The sequence below is a fragment of the Ammospiza nelsoni genome, chromosome Z, assembly GCF_027579445.1.
Source record: "Ammospiza nelsoni isolate bAmmNel1 chromosome Z, bAmmNel1.pri, whole genome shotgun sequence".
NCBI classification, from domain to species: Eukaryota; Metazoa; Chordata; class Aves; order Passeriformes; family Passerellidae; genus Ammospiza; species Ammospiza nelsoni.
The window spans coordinates 16,876,761-16,888,982 of NC_080669.1; the positions used below are offsets into that span (position 1 = coordinate 16,876,761).

Sequence of the window (12,222 nt, forward strand, 5' to 3'; positions counted from 1 at the left end):
TAAATTTGAAAAATCTGTTTCTAATCCTTAAGTGTGGAAGTGCATACTTACTGTTTTGAGAAGGCATAATAATAAACTTAATTAGCAATGGCCTAAAAATCAGGCTGTATTTAGGTGGTGGTCTGGGCAGAGTAGCTTTTTTTAGGACTCCTGATGTTTCCTGACTACTTATTACTGCTGCTCCCCTTCTGTGCTTTGAACCGGGTGGATACTGACATAGGTAACAGAAAGACAAACCATGAAAAGGGACTGCAGTGAACTGCAGTGTAATTTAACTGAAGTGTGGCAGATTAACACAGTTCATGTAGGTGTATATGTGCAGTAACTGCTAATTACTTTAGATAGCAAACAGTCTGTCTTTACTCACCCTGACATGCAACTTCATAGAACAGATGGTAACACTCAGTTTGTCTGCCAATCACTCAGCACAATCCAAAAGGTCTTTTAGTAATAAACTTCTGTACTGGTAACAATTATCCTTTAAAATTGTTTGTTGATGCTTTGAAACAACCTTTTAACCCATCTCAGACCACTGAATTGAGACGCAGAGTAATTTCATTGGAATGTGTACATTCTTCTCCAGGGCACTCCTGGAAAGGTAAAGATGAAGAACCTATGTGAATTTTTCCCAGAAAAGTTGGGTTTCCTGCATGAGGAGACTCAAGAAAGACCAAATTGCCAGAGTATTGCTGGATGGATAGTCTCCATGGATCCCAAAATATTTCTGGAGCACTATTTAAAACTGAATGTCTCCTGTGTTGTTTTGTTGGAGCTCCTGCTGCGCTTGGTATGGTGTGAGCAGCTGCACAGCAAGACAGTGGTTTCCTCCAACAACGTGCAGGTGGTACAGCATCTCTCCTGAGCAGAGGAGAGGGGCCTGTCTGATAGTTTATTTGAGCAGGATGATGAGTGTGTGACTTGAGACATGAGAATCCAGCATAAGCATGGTCATGTAATTCCTGTGGTTTTTGTTATTCCTTTTATTAGAAGTAACTTTGAATATGCAGGACTTGTATCTAAGTTCCTGTAGTGCCTGGCTCTGAGTAGTCCTGTTCCTCAAAAGGAGGTGTGAGAATCATTACAGGGGAGGTCTCGGTTCAGTGAAGGCTTTTCATCTCCAGCCAAACCCTTTGTCAATATCTGTTGTGTCAGGATGAGAGATGGGGAGTACCTAGCAGAGAAACCATGCCTGAGAGGTACTTTGGGAAGCTGCCACATCTGCCTTTTTGGTGTTGTCACTAAAGTATTGCCAGGTGAGGCATAAGGCTCATTGGGCTTGTGTGCAGGCACTCGAACACTTGCACAAGCATCAAGGAGAACTGCCCCCCATGCCCATCTTCTGTTGCCCTCAGCTGATGAACTAAGTGAGAGAACTTCAGTGGGTGTTGAAAGCTCAGTGATGAAGTTGCAGCTTAGACACACAAGCAGTCAGGTACCTCTAAATTGTCAGTAACTGTGAGGGATGTGTACGTGCTGTCCTTTTCTTTCTTCTCTCTACTTTCTTACCCTGAGTGGCAGCTGTGGAGTTTAAGCCTCCATCAGAGAAACCACTTCAGCTTCAAAACCATTTTCCACTTCAGTTTTTCTCTAATAAAGACCTATGTTTAGGAAGCTTCTCAGGTTCAGCCATAGCCTGAAGATACTTTTTTTGTAGTGGGAAGAGGAGCAGAAACTTCGGGCAAGATATTTCATGGTCGTTGCTAAATTTTTAATGCCTTGTATGCATGTACACAATAAGGAACAGATATAATACATATGTATGAACTCCCTCTTCAAATCAGAATTATGAGAAAGCCTAAAGTAGAAATGTTCATGGAAGATGCTGTTTCGTTACCCCTTTATAGGCAGTGGTATGGAAAAAGAAAGTTAATAATTTTCTTCAGGGATTTCTCTGGAGTGCTCATCAGTCATCCCCAGAATACTTCCAGGAGTGCCTTAACATACCAACCAAGTTCACTTGCCTTTTGCTTTCTTACTCCCTCCCTAGTGGAGGATGTCTATGAAGTGGAAGAATCTTTGAGACACACTTTATTTACTGTTTGCTTGTTTGCGGTTTTGCATATTTGCATTGTTCACCTGGTTCTCAAGAAGAGCAGAGAAGCCGTGTTTCACCTGGAGTGGTAATGAGGCTATGTGTTACTAGAGGAATCTTTTTTTTTTTTTTAATGTACTTAAGCAATCCCCTGAGTCCAGCACAGACTGGTTTCCTGCTGAAATGTCTTACTTTGAAAATTTTTCTCTGCTATGCAAATGTCTTAAAAAAATTTCAACAGCATCTCTAAGTAAAAAGTAAATGTGTGTTTATAGATTTGGGATACTGTAGCCTTCATATAAATACAGATACATATAATATGTGTACATATATTGTGTATATATATATATATATATATATATATATATATATATATATATATATAAAATATATATATATAATATATATATATGTACATGCAATACAAAGCTTGGAGTCAATGATTTCTTGGAGGTCTCTTCCAATGTTAATGTTTTTCTCATCTGTCATAATGGAAATTGATGGGGCTTGCATCTGGGGCAAACAGTCCTGCATGAAGATATCCCCTTTCTTAAGTGGAAATCCCCAAAACCTACAATTTGCATTGTTTGCCAGGTGAAGGGGAATGAAAGGATCTCTTTTCAGCCATTAGGCTTGTTTGTAGATTTGAGCATCCTGTGGTGTGTGTATCGCTGGAGGAGGTACAAGTTGGGCAGACATCTGAGAAGCCTCATTCTTCCCCCATTACATACATCCATCCAAGGCAATTACTAGTGTAAGGATGAAGTCCTTAATCACCAAGATATCTGAACCTTAATCAGGCCTTTCATTTTCACCACACTTTTTTACCCAGTGGGCCTAATTGGCAGGGTGTCAGTAATTTCAAGTCTCTCCTGCTGATCAGTCTAAGCTGTCACACATGGGTGCAGCTGGGCAGCTCAGACCTTCTGTTGGTCTCTGCTTTGGCAGCATAACTCCTCTTTATCTGTGGAGCAAGTTTTGATGAAACCCAGAGAAGAGCCTGTCCTCATAGAAGCTCCCCCTTCAGTTTCTGGTAGGGTGTTATCAAAAGGATGGATTCCCATCCTCATCACTGCCCAATTAATTAAGCTTAAATTAATTAGGCTAAAATTAAGCTTAACTTAATGAGAAACTAATCATACTGGGTTTTTCAACACTGATCAGAAATGGAAAACCCTGGCAGGGGAAGTTCTTGTAAAAGTACCTCTGGAGTGTTGGCTCGCTTCTACTTCCAAGAATAAATCGTGTTGATTTTTACAGGAGATGTCAAGGCTGCTCTCTAGTGGCTGCAACTGTCATGACGGTTTTTGAAGGCCCAGCTAGGGTTTTCATTTGTTTTATCAACAAGTTTCCTGAAACTCAGCGTGATCCTTCTGATTATTTCACTTATTTTTGAGGGGTTTGCAGTGGGTATTTTTCTCTTTCCATGGTATTTTTTTTACATTCATTGAAGTGTCTTATTTCAAAGAGTTGATGATGGTCAGATGGAAAAGGAAACGTGATTTTGGTTCAGCATTTCTTTCTCCTGTCACAGCTGAGAACCTCCACATATCATTCCCATGACCTGCCACTGTCGTCCTCATTTTTCCCAGCAGGACATGGTGGGTGGTTCACCCCAAGTCAGCCCCTGGTGATGGGAAAGGCAGGCTGTCCTTCCCAGAGAAGTATGGGTTGTCCACCTGTGAGTCCTACTGCAGCTTACAGGCTTTTCCTGGAGTGTCTTTTACCTGCCTTTGGGGTCACTGTGCTCAAAACAGTGACCTTCCGTGGGATGCAATGGACTCAGCCAGAGAGCAAAATGAGTTCTCTTTGGCTTTCCTTCAGGAGGGAACTCAAAGGCCATATCTGAACCAAGAGTTTATAGGACAGAGACCTGATCCTCCCCTGCCACATCCTCCTCTTTGCAACCTGCAGGAAACTGCTGCAGGGAAGAGCAGCGCTGAGGATCGACCCAAAGCCTTTCTTGCTTACAAAGCAGATAAAAAGCACTGGAAAAAGAGAAGGCAGCTGTGTTTAACAAGATGCCTTCTTTGGATGTCTCGTGCATGGTCTCTCTGTTGCACTGGCTGAGCAAGAAAAAAATCATCTTGTGGTTTTCCAGAATCTTACAAGCATTTCCAAATCACAGAAATGTATCCTGTAGGAGGAAATGGATATTTCAAGCAGGTACTTTCGTAAACGGTGGTTTTGTAAAAAGATTTTGTAGTGGGTTACAGGAAGAGGGAGAATTTTTTTTAAAGTCTATAACCATCCTGATTTACTAGATTGTTTCATAGACTTCATTCCAAAATGTTTCCTCGTTCAGAATCTGCTGGAAATGCTTCGCCAGCTGTCATCGTTGGTAAACAATTAGTGAGTTCTCAGCTTAGAAGGGGTCATTGTTTTTCATGTCATTGCAGGGAAGATAGAGAAGATCAAGCCTCCTCCATCCCCCACCACAGAAGGCCCTGCCTCGCAGTTGGACCCTCCACCCGAGGAGTCTGCAGGAGCCCAGCGACCCAAGAACCTGATGCAGACCCTGATGGAGGATTATGAAACACACAAAACCAAGAGACGAGAAAGGATGGATGACAGTGCGGTAAGCGCAGTTCTCCTTCTCCCTTCATGCTCTGTGATAGAGACCATGACTTGCAAGAACCAGCAGACACTGAAAAAGGTCCTTTCACCAGAATCTGATCAGATCACCTTGCAAGTGGGTAAGGACTTTAACACATTGCAAGGGGCAGGTGTTCGAAACGGAAGGATGCAGGCCAGTGAAGAGGAAGAGTGTGTCACTGCAAATATTAAAGGCAGCTCATATTATGTTTAATTTTCACTAATTATGTTAACTAATAATAAGAGCAGTGTGTAGCTGCCCTGTAATTGGCAGATTCACACATCACCAGGACCCTCCAATGGTTTATTTTAGTAGTGCATTGAAATTTGTGGATCAAGCATGTATTCACACCTGTGTTTGTAGACTGCCCCCCGCCATCCCCAAAATCCAATCCAAGTGTGCTCAGTCTTCACTGTAAGTTGATAATTTCCCCAGAAACCAGCAGTTGTGGAACTAGAGTGGGAGTTAACTTGGATCCTTCAACAGCTGGCACGTTGTTGCTGGATTTGTTGTCTTCCTTCCACACAAGCAGTAGTAGAGTTCATCTGAATCAAGGTGTTTCTGAATTAAGGTAGTCTTTATTAGAGACACTAATAAGGAGAGCTACAGATTTTTTAGCTGGAAGTATCAAAATTCAGGAAAATTTCTTTTTCCTAAGAGAGCATGAGCTGTTTCTTATTCAGTCATTATTATTGTGCAATGAGTGCAGAAGGTAGTAAGATACAAGTTCAGTGTCAGAGTCAGTATTTGCTGAAGCAGCCAAAGTCCTCCAGACATTTCCCAAAGATGTCTGAACAATGACCCTACTGCCAAGGATCTCCAACAAACTGCTTTCTAGTAGTGTTCACTAAAGTCAGGTTCTTATTAGGAATATAGATGTAAGTGAAGTTTTGTAACAGAAGTACTGCACTAGTGTGGCAGCTTTTAGTTGCTTGTGGATATTGCACAGTAACAAAAGGCAGTAAAAATCAGAAAGAATGCAATGTGGAGGGCTCCTGTTGCACTTTTGTTGGCTAACTAAAAATGCAGATAGATTTGTTTCCAGTGCGCACCTGAATTTCTGGTCCCTTATTCTACTGAGGCCACTGAAGAACAAGGTTCCATTGCCCATCATACTTCTACAGCAAATAGAAAACCAGCTTGTGCGCAGGAGCATGTCTCGTTCTGGCAGTGGCATCTTGGGGCCACATCTTAGGAAGGAGCCACTCTCTGGTTTCTCTCCCTCCCCAAAGCACCCAGTGAAACAGGGTGGTCCCACCTGCTCTGGTGGGTGCTGTTTCCTGGCATCTCCCCAGAGCATCTGTCCCTGAAGGTGCTCAGAGGCTTGCATGACCTTTGCAGAAGCTGAGAGGAACATTAAAAAGAGTTGGGTGTAAAACACCCACTGTGCAAACCAGCACTGGAGTCCAACACCGAGACCATTGGCCTGGTGGCTGCAAACTTAGAGCAGCTGCTCTGCTCTGGGGTGGCACTCAGCTCGTACTCACTCTGTGCTTGGTAGCCTGTGCTGGAATCTTATGGTCCAGCTCATTTATTTACCTGAGCACAGTTCCTCAAGTGCTTGCAGAGCTGCACACATGCTCCCTGGAAAGTGGACTGGCCACAGTTGCCTGGTCTCTGCTGCAGTTTGAAGTGATGTCCTGTCCAGAGTGCTGGTCAGTGGTCTGGGCAGTGTCTGACCACAGAGGTGTGCTCTGGGTGCCATCTCAGCTCTCCACTGCTGCTAAAGCTGTACAGCCACTGACAACCCTAAGATGCACTGCCAGACCATTGGTGCCACTGAGACAACCTGTGGGATAGATCCTTTCCTGGCATGAATTTTCAAGGCTTCAGTGAATTTGAAAGTCCCAGTGCACACCAGTGTCCCACAGTGTTGAGGTTCATCGTCATTCTCCTCCTCTGTAAGCCCCACTGCATGAAGCCAAACAAGATTTTTTTGCTGCCCACCCAAAATCCTATTAGATGGTCTGTGTCCTGCAGAGCCCAGAGAGAACTTCCTGAGATCAGTGGGAGTGTTTTGTTTCTTTTCCCTGGCTTTTTCCACTCTCCTTTGGTAAACAACTCTGCCATTGCCTTTGTCTTGTCAATGGTATAATTTTAATAAGAAGTGCTGCACTTGTACACTGTCAGTTTGAGTGAATATTTTGTAGTCCAGGCTAAGCAACTATTTATTTAAAAGCCAAATAGCTTTAATTTGTCAGCAGAGAGCATGTGAGCAGTGTTCTCAGGAAAAGGTTTTTCTGTAACTAAAGAAACAAAATAGCCAATCACTGCACTAATTTTAAAAATACATTAAATACAGCAGGATTAGGAGCATAACTGACAACCAGACAGGCAGCTGCTCCTTGGAGTGTTATGTCCTGAGAGCTGAATGTGGCTCAGCATTGCTCAGTGTGAGTGAGGAGAACCAGAGACTTCCTCAAGTACTGGAAGCAGTCAGGGTGCCTGGCACAGCAGCTGTGGTCTCCTGAATGGAGAGCTTTGTGGAAAGGTTTCATGTCCATGGGAACTCCCGTTCATGCTGAGCACACCAGCAGTACTGATGTACAGAGATCCACTTTCACCCTGTGTAAGACACAACAAAAGACAGGAGGGTGGTTTCTGTAGGGCATTCACCCTCTGAGTCTCTCCTTCAGGCACCACCACCTTCTGTTTCATGTCTGGCTTCAGTGGCTTTAGTGGCTACAACGTGGCCTCTGTGGTCAAGGCTTGTGGGTCGTGCCTTTCAGAAAGAGATGGCAAATCAAGCACATCTTGGAAGAGCTGTGCTGCTCAGGAAGGGGGCAGTTTCTTCCAGAGGATGTGTGGCAGTGCAGGTTTTCAGGAGATGAGTGAAAGAGAAAAAGCAGCAGCAAGGAAATGGGTCAAGCACTGATGGTAAACAAGACTGAGACTGGCCAAGCAACGTCATTAAAATAACACCAAACTGGCTAATCTTCACTTTTTATTTTTTATGACACTAAGTTGCTTGAAGTTTTATACTGTGCAATGTGCCAGTTCTTAGAATTTCTGTAATTTGTTCTTGTTTCCTAGTTATAACATGCTTGTTCAATGTACTAATGTTGGTCTTTTCCCTTTCTACCAGTACACCTGTAATTACTGTCTAGCAAGTTACTTGCACCTGTAAATTACTGTCTAGCAAGGTTACTTCTGAGGTACTTTTCAAGTGCTTGTTTATTTTTGCTTCTTCTTGCATGGTGATTCCAAGTGCATGTTGCTACAGTTGTCATTTTCATAGTGGGTGCCAGTGACATTTCATGTAAAAAATATGTGTGTGTGTGTGTGTGTGTGTGTGTGATATTCCCTTATATCTCTCATCAGCAAATATTTGTGTGGCTGGTTTTCTAACCCTTGGATTCTAGTTACAATTTATGGCATGGGACGGGTTGTAATTAAAGGGATGAGAGCTGTTGCCGGGGACTGCAGCATTCCTGAGGTGAGAAATAAGAACTTCCCCTTAATCCCCCTTACTGTTTATTTAGCTGGCAAAGCTAAACCTGGGATCCAAGTGTCTTCAAATGCTGCATGAAACTTCGGTGGCTTTCCTTTGGATTTGATTACAATGTATTTAATACTATGAAAATCTCTAGTATTTTATTTAAAAAACTTGCACACCATCGTTTGATCTATGGAAGAGTCAGATCTGAGTGCATGGCCTCAGTCTGTTTCATATTGTGAACCTTTCCTTGTCCTTGTCTGTTGTGATGTGATGACTGATCACAGTCCTACAACTTAGCATCAGTGTTTGTCTCAGGGTGGAATAAACCCAAATCTGCCAAATAAAGGGTATTTACAGTGACATTCAGTATTTAAGCAAAGTAGTAATTGGCACAGTCCTTATATTCCCAAAGCTGGACTTTGCCAAAGGAAGTAATTTTAAAAGCAGGTAGTTGGTACTAACGATAATGTTTGTTTCTGCAATGTTTGTTAATGAGGTGCTCAGTAATATGTGTATTTCAAATGCCTGTAATTTTCTCTGCAGATTGTGGTAATGACTGATACTTATTTGTCCAACATCACCACTTTTTCATAAACCTGAATCTTCTGTTTCTTTTTCTATTCCATAATATATTTGACCACATCAGCTACCTCAAGACAAGTACATGAACATTTTCTGACCTGGAGAGTAAAGCAAAGACAAGCCATTTCTTATTCATTAAATAATTTATAGTAAGTTTTATCACACTGATACGTGCCAGTGATTGATCTTTGTGTATTTATATAGTTAAATCAGTATCAGAGCACTGTGCTTTCAGAGTCCTGGTTTTAAACAGAGGTTGTGCCTTTTCTCCTTCATAATATATGCACAATAATCTAAGTCAAGATTTGTGAACAGCAGGTAGTGATCAGAGTGTTCAATGTTGTGTGAGAGGCAGAAGTTCAGGTGTAGTTTTTACAGGCCCAGGCCATGGTCTTCTGCTGGGAAGAATTTTGTGTCCAGCTTGTGTTATGGTAATGATACAAAGAGTAAGGAGCTGAAAAAGAGTGTGTTTGAATGGGAAATGGGCTAGAAATAAAAAATACTGTTGGACACAGCAATTCCTCATGCAGGTGAAAGTATGTTCTCTGGCTATTCCCTAGCATCCATCCTCAAACTGAAGAAACCATGTGATTCTCACTGGAAATCTTCAGCTGAAACTAGGCAGGTTGTTTCAGAAGCAACAGCAAGACTCAAGGTACATATGTCCCTACTCTCTACTAATCCCACAGCTGACCTGTGTCTCCTGTTCACCAGAGCCTTCCAGAATGCACTCTGGTGCAGGCAGGTGGCTCAGTTTTAATCATTGTAGCTGTGCCAGTTGTGCCTACCCTGGCTTGGGAGCAGGGGCATCCACACAGTGATTCTGACAGCTCCACTCTGGAAAGCAGAACACAGCAGAGCACAGTAAGTGCTGGAGTTCAGCTACTGCAGCAACTACATCCTGCTTCATTAGGGTGATATGTTGCATCTCCCCCAGATTCCTGCAGCCTGTAATAGCAGCACACCCCACTGCTGTTTAGAGACCTAAGTGCATGCCCTTATATAGGAAATCTTTATCCTCAAAACTCTCTGGTTTTGGCCTTACAGCTATACATACATTCAAATGTACAGGACACTAGCTTGAGTTTCCATAATGCCAATCATGCTGTAGCAGATAACTGCAGTAAGGTGATTTATGCAACATTAAAGGCTACTGCTGAAAATTTTTGTGTTACTAAACAGAAGATGAACTAGATTTCATGATACTAGATTTGATGGCATGGGGCACACAGTTCATGTTTTAATACTTAGAAGCAGCAATTTAATACTGCCACTGTCTTGTTTCAAGTAAACAAATTTTAGTCTCAGATACCCAGCTCCTCACTGTGTTTACTAGCAGTCTGGGTATTCAGTAAACAGCATTAAGTGGGTACAGTAAAGAAAATACCTTCATGCAGAAGAAATAGATGTTCTCTTGGTAGTTCCAGCATTTAAAGCATTTAGTTTATCATTCCTGAGCAGGAACACTCACATCTGCAGGAGCAGGCAGCCTCTTGCCTGCATTTGCGCTTCCCTCTCTTCATGCACACTGTGGTCCATGAATGTGTTTTCTGCAGCAGCTTTACCACCTAGTGCTCACAGAGTTTAGACATGCAGACCTTTGCATTTTCTGTTTTCTCTTCTTCTTTTAGTTCTTCCATATTCAGATGGAAATAATCAGTTAAATATTAAACCTCAGAAAAACTGTTTGCTTCCACATCAGTTTTGCTACTACTGTTCAACAAAAATTGTAATGTACTGTATAGCAGTCAGTTTTATGATTGCTCAAAAATAACACAACTATTTCAGTGGTTGTGATAAATATTAATTGGGCTAAAGAATATATATATGTGTGTGTGTGTGTATATATATATATATATATATATATATATATATATATATATATAGCTTACTCTTGTTGTCAGTAAAGGAGCTCTTATTAAAGCTGTAAGCTGTGTGCTGGGTTTGTAAAATCAGCATGATGATGGAAAGTCTCCATCTCTAGGATGGATAGAAGAATTATTCATATGCCACCTAAAAGTGGCAGCTGTTTCAATTTTTTCTCCAAAATCCTCAAAAAATAAATTAAATCTTCAAGGAAAGAACCTTCTGCAATTCTTAGCGAGACCTTGAGCGGCAGCCACAAGATCCATAAAGACGTTTTCTGCAGAGGAGGTGAAGAGCAGTTCTTACAGCCCTGCATATCTTTTGTCTTTCCCTCACACCTACTTCTCTTCTCCAAGTTCTTCCTCTTCTACTACAGCTGGTATTCAAATCACCTCTGCCAAATAAGACATTTTATGTAACATTGCTTTTTTCCCTGATGTGGCCTTTTCAATAGGACATAGTTCACAGGCTGGAGGAGCCTAAGCTTAAGTGAAGCCCCTGCTTCATGATCTTCCTGCAGTCGTGGCCCTGGCTGCCTTAGGACAGACACCCTGAGCACCAATCTGCCCCTGCCTGCCCCCACTCAGCTGATGCAGGGCATTATCAAGGAGGGTACTTGTGAAGCATTGACATAGCATTTTTGACTTGCTGTGGAGAGCCTGGGGGTGCTGCACTCATTATGGGTCTAGAGTCAGCCCTGATACCAGCCAAATTTATTTTAAAATTGAGATAGTTGGCTATTTTTAGGCAAGCGGTTTCCTGGGTCATGACTTCAATGCTCCATTGAGGAGTCCCAATTCCCCACTCAGTCATTCCAGTTGCGTGCTATAATTATGCCACTGTTTCCTCTAGAGGGTCTAAAACTGTCACAGCCTTGTAAAAACAAGGGTTGTTTTAGGTCAAACACTCTTTTCAATAGATAGAAGAATAGAAGAATAATTCTGGAATTACTATTCAAAAGGATCTTCAGTTTATATGCTGTACCATTTAGTGTTAATACTGAGCCATACTTGATTTCCTGCAAGGTGCAAGTCCACACGCTATGCCCTTATGGTACCTCTGATATGAATCTGGATACAGTTTTGCTTGGAGACCCAGCAGCATTTGTAGAAGCTGACAAACTGTGGGGTAGATGTGCTGAGCAGGGATAAATGGAAGAAACCCCATTGCCATCTTTGAACACAAATAGAAGCTGACTGGTCCAGAGCAGGAATCTTCAAAGTTCAGGTGTCCTGACTGTTGCAGTCCATCACCAGAGCCCATCCAAATACTGTGATGTCCAGGAAAGAAGCTGCCGATTTCAGGCTGTCCTAAACTATGCAAAATCAATTTTATTTTCAGCTGGCATATTTTGCAGACCAAATTCCACAGACCTTATTTAAAAACATGGTGGCAGTTTTAGTTTGCAATTTATGCTGAATGATGCACTGATACCCACTCCCAGTTTTTCTTCTCCATTGTTCAGTTTGAGGTGTCTTTTCTTGGTTTAGGCATTCTGCAGTGGGAGTAACTCCAGTATACCCCTTACAGGCTGATGGCTCAGACCAATTTTTTCCTACTGATTATTTCCCTTCCCTTCCCTTCCCTTCCCTTCCCTTCCCTTCCCTTCCCTTCCCTTCCCTTCCCTTCCCTTCCCTTCCCTTCCCTTCCCTTCCCTTCCCTTCCCTTCCCTTCCCTTCCCTTCCCTTCCCTTCCCTTCCCTTCCCT

General features: G+C 42.4%; 1 protein-coding gene across 3 annotated transcripts in view; it reads left to right on the forward strand.

The window, feature by feature from the left end:
- Nucleotides 1-12,222, forward strand: part of PALM2AKAP2 (PALM2 and AKAP2 fusion) — a 267,144-nt gene that overhangs the window by 249,170 nt on the left and 5,752 nt on the right. For all 3 annotated transcript variants that reach the window (XM_059493140.1, XM_059493141.1, XM_059493143.1), the window contains one exon: nucleotides 4,432-4,610. In XM_059493140.1, the coding sequence (XP_059349123.1) occupies nucleotides 4,432-4,610 (179 nt within the window). The remainder of the gene's footprint in view (nucleotides 1-4,431; nucleotides 4,611-12,222) is intronic.